This window comes from Saccopteryx leptura, chromosome 3 (assembly GCF_036850995.1).
Source record: "Saccopteryx leptura isolate mSacLep1 chromosome 3, mSacLep1_pri_phased_curated, whole genome shotgun sequence".
Lineage (NCBI taxonomy): Eukaryota > Metazoa > Chordata > Mammalia > Chiroptera > Emballonuridae > Saccopteryx > Saccopteryx leptura.
This window is the reverse complement of record NC_089505.1, coordinates 137112782-137129445: the sequence shown is the minus strand read 5'-3', so window position 1 is coordinate 137129445 and position 16664 is coordinate 137112782. Positions and strand designations below refer to the sequence as shown.

General features: G+C 37.4%; 1 protein-coding gene across 4 annotated transcripts in view; it reads right to left on the bottom strand.

The window, feature by feature from the left end:
- The window catches only part of ALG6 (ALG6 alpha-1,3-glucosyltransferase), a 51727-nt gene that overhangs the window by 19552 nt on the left and 15511 nt on the right, over positions 1-16664 (bottom strand). For all 4 annotated transcript variants that reach the window (XM_066376464.1, XM_066376466.1, XM_066376467.1 and 1 more), the window contains 5 exons: positions 16084-16168; positions 7017-7106; positions 5615-5703; positions 3557-3636; positions 2094-2158 (listed from right to left, as the gene is read on the bottom strand). In XM_066376464.1, coding sequence (XP_066232561.1) covers positions 2094-2158; positions 3557-3636; positions 5615-5703; positions 7017-7106; positions 16084-16168 — 409 coding nt within the window. The remainder of the gene's footprint in view (positions 1-2093; positions 2159-3556; positions 3637-5614; positions 5704-7016; positions 7107-16083; positions 16169-16664) is intronic.

Sequence of the window (16664 nt, the reverse complement as noted above, 5' to 3'; positions counted from 1 at the left end):
CAGGTTCGGCTCTAAATGCTTTACAAATTAATAATTCATTTCATTCTCAAAATGTTTACAAATTAACGGTAACTATTATACCAAGTTTACAAATGAGGAAAGTAAAGTACATAGTGGTTAAAAAATGTGTCACTATAAACTGGCATAATCCCAAAATCTTCAAGAGTTTGAATCAAATCAAAGAGGAGATACCACTACAAATGTACCAGAATGTTAAAATGAAAATGAATGACAACTGGTGAAGATGAGCACCTACAACTTTTACATCATTGCTAATGGAAGTGTTAATTGGTATACCAGGCTTAACGACCATTCAGAATCTCTAAAATCAAACATGTGCACACCCTGTAACACAGCAATTTCACTCTAAAATATATATTTACATGTGCACAGAGACATTTACAAAAACATTCATAACAGCATATTCATCACAGCCAAAACCTGTGTCCAAATGTCTTCCAGTGATAGAATTATGAGTTTTCTTGCAATGGAATATTATAAAGCAACATAAGTGAACAAGCTGCAGCTACATACAACTACGTGAATAACACTCACAAACAAAACATTGCACCCAAAACACCAAACACAAAGAAATACCTAGTGTGTTGTCTTCTTTTATACAAAGTTCAAAAGGGGAAAACTAAACTACCTTAGGACCAAGTGCCTAAGGTACCACCACTTGGCCACCTTAGGAGAGAGAAGAGGGTACCTGCACACTTGGGAGGTGTGCAAGTGCAGTGTTGGGATCTGGCAGTGTTCTATTTAATGACACAGATTATAGTTTGCCAATTCACTAAACTGCATGTTTACATTGAATGCACTTTTCTGTACTGGTGTTCTATTTCTAAGTAAATATAGCTTTAAAAATCTTCTAAATGGCCCTGGCTGGTTGGCTAAGCGGTAGAGCATTGGTCCAGTGTGTGGAAGTCCAGGGTTCGATTCCTGGTCAGGACACACAGGAGAAGTGTCCATCTGCTTCTTCTCCACCCTTCCCCCCCTCCTTCCTCTCTGTTTCTCTCTTCCCCTCCCACAGCCAAGGCTCCATTGGAGCAAAGTTGGCCCGGGCGCTGAGGATGGCGCCATGGCCTTCTCCTCAGGTGCTAGAATGGCTCTGGCCGCAGTGGAGCAATGCCCCAGATGGGCAGAGCATAGCCCCCTGGTGGGCGTGCAGGGTGGATCCCAGTCGAGAACATGTGGGAGTCCATCTGACTGCCTCCCCGCTTCTAACTTCAGAAAAATACAAATAAATAAATAAATCTTCTAAACAACATTTTTCTCTTTTCTTTATATCAGTATTTTGTATTCGATAGCCTTGATCCCACAGTGCCCCCCCAAATAAAAAAGCTCAATTAGAAATGTGGACAGATTAAAAAATATGGTAAAAACAACTACAGATTTGAATATCTTGCAAATCCTTTGACAGATATATCGATTTATACTGATTTTATTACAACTAAAATGGATTGGCATCCAAAGGAAAAATTATTAGTTAAACAATCATGTTGCTGTGAATTATGTCTTCTTTTTTCCCTTTGGGACAGACAGTAACATTGAATATATTAGAAGACAAATTGGAGAGCCACGTACAGATTTTATCACCTTTTCTCTAAGATTTACTTATCTGAATGTTCCTTACTTTAGGCATTAAAATTACACCATAAATTTTAATTATTCAGTTTCAGTTTCCTGAAACCTCCAGTTACCACTGTTAGAGAAATAATTGTTTTAAGACTCAGAAAACTCCTACATTGTTTTTCCTGTCAGTGTCAGATAACAGTTCAAGACAGAAAGCATGTTACACTTTTTTCAAATTAGGAGGATATAACCGCACTGGGCACCCTTTTACCAACATCTCAGCAGAGCTATGAGGTACCATGCCAAAAGGGTATGAAAAAACAGTTCTACTTTTAAATCTTTCTTTTACCATTTAAGTAAAAGCTTTGTGAAGAGGATCTTACATATCATTGTGAAAAGTTTATTCAAGCCAATACCATAGCAAATAAGATATTATTGAATGATAACATTATACAAATTGAGCCTAGATCTCATAATATCTATGCATCTGACTTTATTTCTTAGTTAGCAAAGGATACTGAAAATGTCCATAGTCAATAAGAATAAGGCCTGGATACAGCAATATGCATAATGCATTAGCAACCTGGAAGGAAAAATATTGTGAACTAAGAAAATAATGTTATTGAATCAAACAGGGTAAAAGTGTACTATCATTTAACACAGTAGCAAATGCTCCCATTCTTACCTTCTAGTTATCAAAACAAAAATGCATTTTTATAAAACAATTCTTTAAAAACTACAGTTTTCATGGAGGTGATACTTCCTGGGTAGAATACTTTAGTAAAATAAAATCACTAAAAGGTATTTGTCAGAGAAAGCACTTTTAGATATAAAGAAGTTTATCTAATGATTAACCTATATAAAATCACCAAAAAGATGCTTGACTACTGGTGGTGCAGTGAATACAGCATCGACCTAGGATGTTGAGGTTACCAGTTAAAAACCCTGGGCTTACCTGATCAAGGCACATATGCAAAGAAACTATAAGTTGATGCTGTCCTCTCCTACCACCCTGCCCCTGCATTTCTTTTCCTTTTTCCTCTCTCTAAAATCAATAAATAAAATCTTTATAAGTTAAAAAGAAAAAAAATACTGAAAAGAAAAGACAGTCACTAAAAAGAGTATTTATTTGTTAACTGTGACTATGAGACTATATAGCAACTTTTCAAAATGCCTCTCAGTTCATTCTTATAAGCAACTGAAAATTTAGATTTACCAGTTAAACAGTAAATTCAAGCCCTGGCCCGACAGCTCAGCTGGTTGCAGTGGTAGTCTACCTGGTCCCTACCGCCCACTAGTGGGCATTCCAGCTTTCATGGCGGGCGGTAGCGGAGCAACCAAAGTATAAATAAAAAGATAGATTTAACTATATAAGTTGTTTTATAAAGATTTATTCTGTCAAACTTAGCAAAAATCCAACAGAAATACTTGGTAAGTAATTATTATTATATGCTTTAACTTGCTGTAACTCTGCTTTATAAATTTTATAAAGTAAAGTTACTTCCCTACTTTATAAATCACCATTACTGTGGAACCGGTAGGAGGTTAGAAAATTTTACTACTAACAGAGATACAAAAGTGGGCGGTAGGTATGAAAAGGTTGACTACCCCTGGTTAGAGTATCTTCCTGATGTGCAAAGGTTGCTGCTGGTTCAATCCCCAGTCAGGGCATATACAGAAACAGATCAATGCTTCTGTCTCTCTCCCTTCCTTTCTCACTAAAATTAATAATTTTTTTAAAATTCAACATGCTGTGTAAATCAACAGTATGTAACTTCTAGACTTTAGTGTATCTTATTACCACAGTTAGGCATTAAATAATTAAGGTAACGACGTTTTCTAAGTGAAAATTAATTGACAGAGATATACTATTCCCTATTATTATCTATTTTCAAAGACATGGCTTCCTTAAACTCTACACTCAATAGTTAAGCTAATAAAATATTCCAGAGATGAAATGTTAGGTTGCTTTAAAACTTACTTTTTTCTTAGTTGACATTTCTTTTAAACAACAATACAAAACTACTGCTGGTATGTAAATCAGCAAATCAGCAATTAACACTGAAAAAAACAAGCAAATTATTTCCATTGTGAGGCCATCAGCATCAACAATAATGTGTTAATTGTCTCCCTCCCTCCAACCTTGAGTAGGAATTCTATTAACACAGGTTCCTACCCACTCGGGACAACATGTGAGCCCTTTCTATTCCCTTCACCTCTGCCAAATTTCAACTGATAGGATACCACACAGTCTCTTTTCTTCATTTTCTCTAACAAATTCACACATTATCAATTAGATGTATCCAAAGTTAATTCTCTCTTTGCTCTGACTTAGACTTTAAGAATACACCAAGCAAGGGAAGACATCCTTTTAAAAAATGTATTTGTATATTCCAAATTTTCTGATGTGAAGAATACCTAAAATGTGGCAATCAATGCAGAGGAGAATCTTTAAAAAATATTATTTAAAAATACATAAACTTTTATTAATTAATGAACATAAAATACTTGACAGACCCAGGTGAGGGGGAAAGTGAAGAAAGTTTTTTTTAAAAAAAACACAACTCATAATTCTAAATGTCCAATCCTTTTAGATGAAAAACAAATACCGGACATTAAGTTTGTAAACAGTACAACACAGGTATCCAAAGAGCCTATTTTTTCTTGTACTAATACAGTGTCCAGAACAAGGTAAATGACAGAAAACTGTCAGTGTTAGATGCATGTAATCTATTTTCTGCTCCAGATGCCACATTTAAGATGACACTGACAAACTGAAATATACTCCAAGGAGCACTGCCAGAGGCCTCAAAACCATAATCACATTCAGCAAACTGGTCGTCCAAGAAATAACTGAAGTGCCTGAGAAGGTCTCACCTGGGGATAAGGCGATTTCAAATGTGTTTAGGGTATCAAGTACATAAAAGATCAGACTTGTTCCACGGAGCCCAAGGAAACAGAAACTAAAATAGCTAGTGGAGTATAAGAAGGAAAATTTTCATGATTAGGGCTCTCTGAAAATAAAATAGTCTCTAAAGATTGTGAGTTCCCTGCAGATGTAGGTACTGGAAGCTAAATGATCATGTGGTGAGTATGCAGCTCAGAGAGGACTCAAGCATTGTGCGGAAAGGAGAGTGGTGTGGGAGAGGGAGAGACAGGCAAGACAGATTGCCCGAGTCCATTCCTGGATGAATAAATAGCAAGGAAAACAAACTCTACTAAATTTAGACTAATTAAGGAAATGGTCCAGGCTAGCATTAGAGACTAAGTCATGTAAAGCTTTTAAGGATTTCTAAACCTATTACCTTGACTCTTAGAAGCACACAATAAATGTTCCATAAACATTTGTTGAGTGGATTATTTAACTTAGCAAAAATGCAGAGCAACACAATGAATGAGATACAATTGTAAAGTTTACTTTTAAAACAAAGAGGCTAAAGGGTCCTGGCTGGGTGGCTCAGTGTACTATCGACCTGGCAGGTCAGAGATCCAGGGTTCAACACCCAGCCATAGCACGTATGAGAAGCAATCAATGAGTACACAACTAAATGGAACTAAACAGAACAATGAGTTGATGCTCCTCTCTCTCTACCCCACCCCACTTCCTCTATCTCTGTCTCAAATCAATGAAAAAATTTAAAAAAAAGAAAGGCTAACGGGATTTGGAATTAGGACATTAAAGCAACAACCTAAACAACTAAAACTTGAATTCATAGCTATCTGACCTCAAGTGAGCTAATACTCTCACTTACCTGTATCTCAGTTACCTCACCTTAAAATAAGGATAACAATAGTATTTACCTCATTTAAGTGTTCAAAATATTAAGTAGGACAATAAAGGTAAAGCACCCAGAATTATTCCTTTCTACTCTTTCCTCTTTTAATTTTGAACTACATTTTGGTCATACAATCTACCTATACATGTATACGTATAGTTGGACAATTTTAAATGTCAATTCAAACAATAGAACCTTTTACCACTGTGCTCAAAAAAAATTTTTTTAAGCAAATTTTGCACTCAGTACTTATTGTTTTTTACCTGTTGCACGCATGAAGAGCTTGTGTGCCTGACTTTCATATCCACGTGAGGTATGGAGAGCAATCCAGTCTGGATTTATAATCTTTGCCCTGCAAATCAAAGCATATATACATGCTCTTTATTCCCCATCACTTTTAGCAATAAGGACATCTGAGGACATAGGAATCTACTTTGAGAAGTGGCCACTGCTCTTATAAAGCGATAGAGTCAAAGCTTAGGCTTTAGTCTTTTTATTTAATCAGGTGAAACTGACAAACTATAAAACAGAGTCTGTTTTGCTCATCTTCCAACGAAACCTTGTAACATATTACTAAGAATCCTACCTTCAGAATTCTTCCATTGTAAAAACAAACAGATGTGTCACATTTCATTTATTAAGCACATATTTTATTTTTAAAAATGTGACTATTTACCAGAGGATCATGTTTTATAATTTATAATCTTTTCAGTTATCATAACAATCAGCTATAAAAGCTATTAATCACAAATTACTGCAGAAAACCAAACATAATTGTTAAAGATAAATTAAGTTTTCAATCATTACATTACCCTGAGCATTGCAAAATGTAACTTATTATCATGTAGTTTGGGAACTCATTTTTAATTGAGGAAGCTAATTTTTATGAAATATGAAATAGTGAAACAAATGAGTTTAGAAGATATTGTGAAGAGGTCCTCCAATTTTTGCTGACACACTCTAACCAACTGGATCTCCACCAAATAGAAGTTTCTAACCTTCTATAAACTACTCCATTTCTGTGGAAATAGGAATTCCAATCCTGCTCTTAAATCACTAGTGAAACACTATAGTAATTCTAGTTTCTAACTTGACAGGTTAGTCAGAAAACCATTTGGATCCATATTTTTCACTTACTTTGGGCCATTCCAGGAAAAAAAACATTCCTACACACAACTAACCATATTAGACATATTTCTCAGTCACCCATGCATAATTGGTAACAACTCTGCTTCAAAACAAGGCTCCAATCTGGCTGGGTAGTGCAGTTGGTTAGAGCATCACTCTGATATACCAAGACTGCTGTTTCGATCTCCAGTCAGGACACATACAAGAATCAACCAATGAATGAATACATGAGTGGAACAACAAATTGATGTTTCTTTCTCTCTCTCTCTCTCAAACAAACAAACAAACAAATAATTAAATAAATAAATAAAGTTAGATTTTTGCTAGCCTGTCCTCCAAAGAAATTATGGAGATGTTCACACTCTGATAGTTAACTTTCATACAACCCTACTGTAAAGTTATACTGCTTTCTTTACAAACCATGACACAACAGTACCTACAAAAACTCTCTGTAGTCAACAAATCCAGGTCATACTGGTTCTTACTATATCTGCTGAGGACATAAATATTTAGTTTCATTAAGGAAGAAAAACTTACACATATGCACATAGAAGACTATGATAGGCTGTAAGAGGTGGATAATCCAATCCCCAATACAGTAAATTGTTATCACTGCTGTTAAAATACCTGAAAAAAAAGAAAAGAAAAAGCATCATTCTATTAATGAATATTCAGGACATAGACATATTTAATATCTCACCTCATTTAATTAAAGTGAAAAGATACATTAGGCAAGTTAAAAAAAATTCATCTAAACCTTCTGTCTTTTTCCCTTCTAAAATAGGTATTTTGTGAACTAAGACTGACCAAGCGGTGGAACAGTGGATAGAGCATCAGCCTGGGACGCTGAGGACCCAGGTTCAAAACCCTGAGGTTGCTAGCTTGAGTGCAGGTTCACTAGCTTGAGAATGGGATCATAGACATGACCCCATGGTCACTGGCTTGAGCCCAAAGTTCACTGGCTTGAAGCCCAAGGTTACTGGCTCGAGCAAGGGGTCAATGGCTTGGCTGAAGCCCCCAGGTCAAGGCACATATGGAAAAGCAACCGATGAACAACTAAAAGTGACACAACTATGAGTTGATGCTTCTCATCTCTGGCCCTTTCTGTCTGTCCTTCCCTCTCTGTCTCTCTCTCACTCAAAAAAAATTATTTTTGTGAACCCACAATGAAAAGTTATTATTGATTAGAGTGACTAAATAATTTATTGACCAACATACTCTGGAGAGTGAAAGAAGTTGTTAATAATTAAGCCATAACAAGAGGTGCAAACCAAGATTGTCCTAGACCAGCGGTTCTCAAACTTTTTTTTTTAATTTTTTTAAAAAATTTTATTTATTTATTTATTTATTTTTTACAGAGACAGAGAGAGAGTCAGAGAGAGGGATAGACAGGGACAGACAGACAGGAACAGAGAGAGATGAGAAGCATCAATCATTAGTTTTTCATTGCGTGGTGCAACACCTTAGTTGTTCATTGATTGCTTTCTCATATGTGCCTTGACCGCGGGCCTTCAGCAGACCGAGTAACCCCTTGCTGGAGCCAGTGACCTTGGGTTCAAGCTGGTGGGATTTTGCTCAAACCAGATGAGCCCACGCTCAAGCTGGTGACCTCGGGGTCTCGAACCTGGGTCTTCCGCATTCCAGTCCGACGCTCTATCCACTGCACCACCGCCTGGTCAGGCTCAAACTTTTTGCAGTCAAGGCTCATTTAAAACCCTATAAATAATTGTAGGCGCACTATATACAAATTTCTGAGAAATATGTTATAATAATTAAGTCAAATATTAAAGGAAAAATATATAAAGTCCAAGCGTGCTTTTATGGGAATTAAATGAAATAAATACAAAATTAAATTTATTCTGACATTAAAAAACATTTTTATGTTACATTTTTTGACTTATGCTTTTTAGAGTTCTTAAAAAAGAGGGGTTAAAAAAAAATGACAAAAAAGTTATCTTTTTATATATAAAAAGATACAATCTTACTAAGATACATTCTTAGTAAGATTTAGTAAAGTTGGCAGGTGCCAGGCAAATGTGTTGTTTTTTTATTCTTGTGTTTATGAGAAAAATGAGCCTGATGTGTTCTAGCAATTTCTTCAATGTTTGGGCATATATTTGAAAGGCAATCTCTCATTTCCTCATCAATACATTGAAGAATTCCTTTCTTTTTACTCTTAATTGTGTTGAGGGTAGAAAATCCTAACTCACATAAATAAGATGTTGAAAATTATAGTAAAATGTTCAAAGCTTTTTTAGATATTGCCACATATTCTTCTTTTACAGAAATCCAAAAGGCTTCAAGAGACAATTCCTTATGTTTAATCATCAATCCAAAACCCACATTATACACATCATCTTAACTTTACACCAAACAAAGGATAGAAGAAACTTGCCTCCAGTCTTTCCAGGGAACATGGGGGGGTAGTGTAAACAATCCAGCACCACAGCTTAACAGCCTTTTGCAACCTAATCAGGCAAGTGAGGTGGGGGTTGGGTAGACTGTCAGCTTACAGCCAATTCCCCACACCTCTGTCCCCCCAAAATCTAAACTCCAAAAACCCTGTTGGTTTTTTGGTGCCCAACATATTTCTGGAATACCATAGGGTGCTCCAGTGCACCCTGGTGCACACTTTGAGAACCACAGTCCTAGACAAACCAGAACTTATCTCTACTATTAGTACTTACTCAATAACTAACACTTACATAAGAGGAAATATGCAGCAAAACAGACAAATTGCTTCTTATAGTCTAACAAATTAAAGAAACAATATAAAATCACAATCTTAAAAAGTAAAAATTTAGTAATATCAAAGAACACTTAAAGATTTGGTTTATGGAAAGAGAAATAATACTTTATGAAACAGGTAAAACAGTTTGAAAACAAGTCACCAAAATATTTTTTTTTCTTTTTTTTTTCTTTTTTTTATTTTTCTGAAGCTGGAAACAGGGAGAGACAGTCAGACAGACTCCCGCATGCGCCCGACCAGGATCCACCCGGCACGCCCACCAGGGGCGACGCTCTGCCCACCAGGGGGCGATGCTCTGCCCATCCTGGGCGTCGCCATATTGCGACCAGAGCCACTCTAGCGCCTGAGGCAGAGGCCACAGAGCCATCCCCAGCGCCCGGGCCATCTTTGCTCCAATGGAGCCTCGGCTGCGGGAGGGGAAGAGACAGAGAGGAAAGCGCGGCGGAGGGGTGGAGAAGCAAATGGGCGCTTCTCCTGTGTGCCCTGGCCGGGAATCGAACCCGGGTCCTCCGCACGCTAGGCCAATGCTCTACCGCTGAGCCAACCGGCCAGGGCCAAGTCACCAAAATTTAATGAGACTATGTTTTTCAAGATTCTGTGAATTAAGGAAGAAAACCAGATCTGACGGTCATAAACTAATAGGCTCCTCCAGTTGTGCAGAATGAGAAGAAACTATATACAATTACTATGACTCAAGAAATGAAAATGAAATTTACATACAACAGGTTCCTTAATTATATCCTTTATAACTAGTCAACTTCTTCTATCCAACTTATTTTCTCAGTCATAAGAATTTACAAATTTTAATGGAGACCAAACTATATAACTCACAAATAACCATCATTCCTAAAGCCTGTTTCAAATGAGGAACAATTTCTCAGCATTACAACCTCTTACCTTGGGATTTAAAAAACTTTTTAAGTTAGCATTCATCATGATCTCAAGTCTGTTAATGTTCATTTCCTTAATGTCAGTCACATAAAATGTAGACTTGAACAGAGGAACGGGGATTAATAAAATGACCAAAGTGTGCTAGACAGCCAGGAGATCGGGCCAGAACAGAATGGTATGGTACTATCCAGTGGCAGTTGTCCACTCCAGCAGCAACAGCCACATGAATAATCCTGAATCCTATATCTGGCTGGGACCTGAAGCCAAGAGGCAGTGAATCCAAGAATCTCCATATTAGTTCGAGCCACTTTTTTTTTTTTTTTACAGAGAGAGATAGATAGGGACAGACAGACAAGAACAGAGAGAGATGAGAAGCATCAATCATCAGTTTTTCGTTGGAACACCTTAGTTGTTCATTGATTGCTTTCTCATATGTGCCTTGACCGTGGGCCTTCAGCAGATGGAGTAACCCCTTGCTCAAGCCAGCTTCAAACTGGTGAGCTTTGCTCAAACCAGATGAGCCCGCACTCAAGCTGGCGACCTCAGGGTCTCGAACCTGGGTCCTCCGCATCCCAGTCTGATGCTCTATCCACTGCGCCACCACCTGGTCAGGAAGTTTGAGCCACTTTTCACAGCTTGAATATGGGATACTGGGCCAGCTAATAGTGGAGACCACAGGGCCCACTTTAGGGTTGCCTGAAGACAGGGAGCAATTGTTATTTCCAAGTTCATGTTACTATGGGGCACATTAACATAAAGTTTCATTGTATCTACCTCATAGAGAGAGTTGTCAGAGGATTGAGTTAAACATGTAAAGCTGTAGTCACTACCTGACACAAAGTAAAATAATAGTTCTAATTGGTTATTAGCCTCAGAACTATTGGATGGATATAGTGATGGAAAACCATCAAAAAATTCAAGAATCACATTTTGACGACAACAATTTGGTTTTTTGCTTCTTATAAAGCAAAGGCTATTTTTCATTTACGTTAAGCTTGAGATCCCCTGGAAATAAGTACAAGAGGTACTGACAGCTGTAAGCATATACTAAGTAAGTATAGCTGTAAGCTATACTAATGGTATATACTAACAGATATACACTAACTGGTAGACTGGGAAGAAAGAATGATAGGATTAACTGTGCTCCCTGTTTGTATGAAAACACATGAATAAGAAAATACAGCCTGACCTGTGGTGGCGCATTGGATAAACGATCAACCTGGAACGCTAAGGTTGCTGGTTCAAAACCCTGGACTTGCCCGGTCAAGGCACATATGGGAGTTGACGCTTCCTGCTTCTCCCCCACCCTTCTCTCTCTCTCTCTCTCTCTCTCTCACTCACTCACTTTCACTCTTCCCCCACCTCTCTAAAATGAATAAATAATAAAAATTTAAAAAATTAGGCCCTGGCTGGTTGGCTCAGCAGTAGAGCGTCGGCCTAGCGTGCGGAGGACCCGGGTTCGATTCCCGGCCTAGGGCACACAGGAGAAGCGCTCATTTGCTTCTCCACCCCTCCCGCAGCCAAGGCTCCATTGGAGCAAAGATGGTCCGGGCGCTAGGGATGGCTTTGTGGCCTCTGCCTCAGGCGCTAGAGTGGCTCTGGTCGCAACATGGCGACGCCCAGGATGGGCAGAGCATCGCCCCCTGGTGGGCAGAGCATCGCCCCTGGTGGGCGTGCCGGGTGGATCCCGGTCGGGCGCATGCGGGAGTCTGTCTGACTGTCTCTCCCTGTTTCCAGCTTCAGAAAAATGAAAAAAAAAAAAAAAAAAAAAATTTTAAAAATTAAGAAAATAGAAAGTCATGAAAAAGATACTTCAAAGTGTTTCAATTAAAGCTTCAAAAATCTACCTGTAGAAACAAAGCAACTAGTTAATTCTCCTGCTTTATATATTTTAGATATACCTAGAAAGCTTTTCTTTTTTTTTTTAAGTGTGAGGCAGGAAGGCAGAGAGACAGACTCTCACATGCATTCTGACCAGGATCCACACAGCAAGCTCTCTATGGGGTGATGCTCTGTCCATCTGGGGCCGCTGCTCCATTGCTCAGCAACCGAGCTATTTTAGTGCCTGAGGTGAGACTATGGAGCCACCCCCAGTTACCTGGGACAGCCTACTTGAACCATTTGAGACATGGCTGTGGGAGGAGAAGAAAGAGAGAGTAAGGAAAGAGGGAGAGAAAAGAAGGAGAGGAGAGAAAGGACAGGGAGGAGTGGAGAAGCAGATGGTTGCTTCTCCTGTGTGCCATGATGGGGAATCGAACCAGAGACTTCTACATACAGGCCAACATTCTACCGCTGAGCCAACCAGCCAGAGCCAATTCTTTTTTTATTTTTTTTCCCCACTGATTTGAGAAAAAGAGAGTGAGAAAGCATCAACTCGATGATGTGTTGTGGAATTTTGCACCTGAAACCTGTATAATTGTGTTAAGCAATGTACCACAATAAATTCAATAAAAAGGGGGGGAAAATATTCCTATTATTCCTGCCTTGAATATGGTTATATATAGTTACAATGGTAGTAGCAGCCCTGGCAGTCATCTACTGACCATGGGGTGAGAAGTCAACATGCCAAGAAGGAAGAACGGGAACACAGATAAGAAAAAGCCTGAGTCCTACCGTTGAGCCACTTCCCCAGTCCTGCAAAGACCTACTTCATACTTCTTGAGATAATTAAATTATTTTCTTTCTTAAGCTACTATTTCTTGGGGCTTTTGTTGCTTGATGTTAAAAGTACTCCTGATTTTACAAATTAGAAATTTTCATTATAAAATTAAAGAAAAAATCAATTTTCCTCTATTACTTACAATACACATTGAAATGGAATAAGTTTTCTTTTGATTCAGAATTATAAAACTGACATTTTTAATGCTGACCTGATCAACCCTGATTCCATTTAAACTACATATGTCACTTAAAAGAGTTTTTAATTACACTACAGCTAACTTTCTAGATGAATAAAGAAATGCTTTATTATTGGATAATTGAAATTAAAGAATAAGAAATCATTCCTCAGCCCCATTACTAGGTAACAATAACAGCAAACTAATTTCACAAAATTAGCCAAAAATCCCAAATATTAGAAATGTTATTTCCAATATAGATTTATATCCAGTGTTGATAATGGCAAACCTGTCCCAAGTATACATTTCCTATTTTATAAATAGTGCCATTGTGATATATCTTTTCAATGATGGTCATTATGAGTCATATATCAAATAAACTGAATTTCAAGCTAGAAGAAAAAATCATTTAAACATGAATCTGAAACAAATGGGTTTGTTTCTCTTATAATTGTCAAGTGTACATTTTTGGTTTTTCTAGTCTATCCACTCATAGAGAAAAATTTCCTGACATTTATTATAGTAAATCATGTTTCTTAAGTTTCTTATGTGCTTCCGGAAGTAATGTATGATCAACTGATGATAAATCATATTTCTTTATAACTATATATTTCTGTTTCTGAACCCATGACTGAGAATTCTCAAGTTACACCTTGATAAAAATTTTAACCCTATGAAATTTCCCACCAAAATTACTTCAGGCATTTCATAGTTTTTAAAAACTCATAGACCTGCCTGGCCTGTGGTGGCACAGTGGATAAAGCGTCAACCTGAAACGCTGAGGTCGCCAGTTCGAAGCCCTGGGCTTGCCTGGTCAAGGCACAAATAGGAGTTGATGCTTCTGCTCCTCCCCCCTTCTCTCTCTCTCTCTCCTCTCTAAAAAATGAATAAAGATTTAAAAAAATACTTTATTTAAAAAAAAACCTCATAGACCATAGTAAAAACCAAAATCTGTATTGGAAATAACATTTCTAATATTTGGGATTTTTGGCTAATTTTGTGAAATTAGTTTGCTGTTATTGTTATCTAGTAATGGGGCTGAGGAATGATTTCTTATTCTTTAATTTCAATTATCCAATAATAAAGCATTTCTTTATTCATCTAGAAAGTTAGCTGTAGTGTAATTAAAAACTCTTTTAAGTGACATATGTAGTTTAAATGGAATCAGGGTTGATCAGGTCAGCATTAAAAATGTCAGTTTTATAATTCTGAATCAAAAGAAAACTTATTCCATTTCAATGTGTATTGTATACTTATTCTCTGAGTTATACAGTTCTGGATTTTAATAATGAAAATGTACATATAGTCAACGTTGATTATCTGGGCCAAAGTAGGAGACCGTGGGCACTAAAAACTAAGGTAGATTAATATTAGAGTAACTCAACCATTTTATTGAATTAAGAATATATTCTCACTCTGGAACCAGTGTTATCCCCACCCAGCATTAAGCCAATTTTCTCTAAACTTTACAAACTAAATATTACATTTAATGTCTATTAACATTTTTGTTGAGAACTATATATTTACCAAAGAACAGCCAAGGATACAATTATTTTCTGTGTAAGATTTACAAACAAATAAAAAAGAATTACAAAGCTCAAAAACAGTGGTCAGGTTTGCAACAGCAAATATTGTTATTCTAGTAATCAAGCAATACAAAAATATTACAAATATACTAATAATCTCAATAATGATACTCACTGGTTAAATCAATGTCTGAGGATCTGAAAGATGCTCAAAATAGAACAATAAAGATTAGTGCCGGCCCTGGCCAGCTGGCTCAGTGGTAGAGCGTCGGCCTTCTGTGTGAAAGTCCCAGGTTCCATTCCCGGTCAGTGCACATAGGAAAAGCACCCGCCTGCTTCTCCACCCTTCGCCCTCTCCTTCCTCTCTATCTCTCTCTTCCCCTCCCACAGCCAAGGCTCCATTGGAGCCCAGGCACTGAGGATGGCTCCATGGCCTCTGTCTCAAACCCTAGAATGGCTCCAGCTACAATGGAGCAACGCACCAGATGGGCAGAGCATCGCCCCTTGGTGGGCATGCTGGGTGGATCCTGGTCAGGAGCACGCGGGAGTCTGTCTGACTGCCTCCTCGCTTCTAACTTCAGAAAAACACACACACACATACAAAAAAAGATTAGTGCCAAATATATAGTGACCTCTATTTTAAATACTCCAAACTCTGACTAGGGTACAGTCAACCTATTAACAGCAGGTTCAATATGAAGTTCTTATATGAAACTCTCTCACAAAGGAGTTTCATAAAAGCAGTGACCAATGCAATCAACAGAACAATATGAATATTCTGTATAGACAACCTCTAATAATCTACCAGGCATCCAATGAAGTCAATAATGTCATCAATTAGTATCAGGACTTGTTTAATAAAAATGACATAAACATGAATTTCTGTGAAGATATAATATAAGCTAATATTTACTGAGAGCTCATTACATTGCAAACACTGGTCAAGTGCTTTACATCTACCATTTCAGTCAATCATCACAATAACCCAGTGAAGTATGCATTCTATCACTTCTATTCCACAAGTGACAAGTCTGTAGCAGAGAAAGATCAATTTGCCAAAGTTCACACTGCTAGTAAGTGAACAGTAGAGCCAGGGTCTGAATGCAAGCAGTCTGCCTGTAGCAGCAATACTGTCACCCCTCAGCTTCCCCTTTTCCACATCATGTGTTCCTAACAGGTGAAACCTCCAAAGGACATATTTTTAGCCCATAAACTTCCAGTTTCTGTCCAGAGGAACTTTTAAGGCATAGAGTGTTCCATCATCAAAGTTCTAGTGTACTCTTATTGATCAATGTCACCCCTATTAATTTAACAAAAATTAAAAAAAAGAAAAAGAAAAAAGTAATTGTACTTCCCCCACCCAAAAAAGTCCTAGTTCAGTACCACATTCTACTGAAAACTGAGTATATGGGCAACTCTTGGCCGTGTGATATTTCAAAACAGGCCTACAATATGCAATGTAATATATGTGACTTTGTATGGGAAGATGAGGATGCTCAAAGTGAAAAAATAGTAGCATTATTTTCCTTTTAAATGCCTTCAAATAATCTATTTTAATTGACTATGATAAACAAAAAAAGTCAAGATAAAATTGTCCATACCACTGTTTGATGGGTAAATTAAAAGTAATTTCTTGCCAGTGTCTCTGAGCTTCATAATCACCAAACATAGGAGGTTTTCCAGCACCTAAGATAAAAAGTAAGAAGAGGAAAATGACTATACACGTTAGTATATAAGTGTTTTTATTTTATTATGAAAAAATGTTACATTATACAGGTAGTGCAGGTGAAGGGAAAGAACACAAGTTACCCCTGGACTCAGCCCCCCGAGGTCTGAACCCTAGCACTGCCAGCACACGGAGGGACTGTGCGACTCGGGGCAAATTACTCCCCTCCCTAAGCCTCAGCTCATTGCAAACAGGAGCAGTGCTACCTGCCTAGAGGACTACTGGGATAAATAAGATAATAGATGCAAAATGCACAGGATAGTGCCTGGCAAAACAGCAATAGTCAATAAATATTGTTAACATTAGTTACTAGTGTTAATTAGTTGACAAATTATAATATATACAAATTTATTTTTATTTCATGAGACTATCAATGATATAGTCCAATAAGTATCATAAAATAATAATAAAAACAAATATCTCTATTTGAGAGGAGACTTTTAGAAACTAAATATT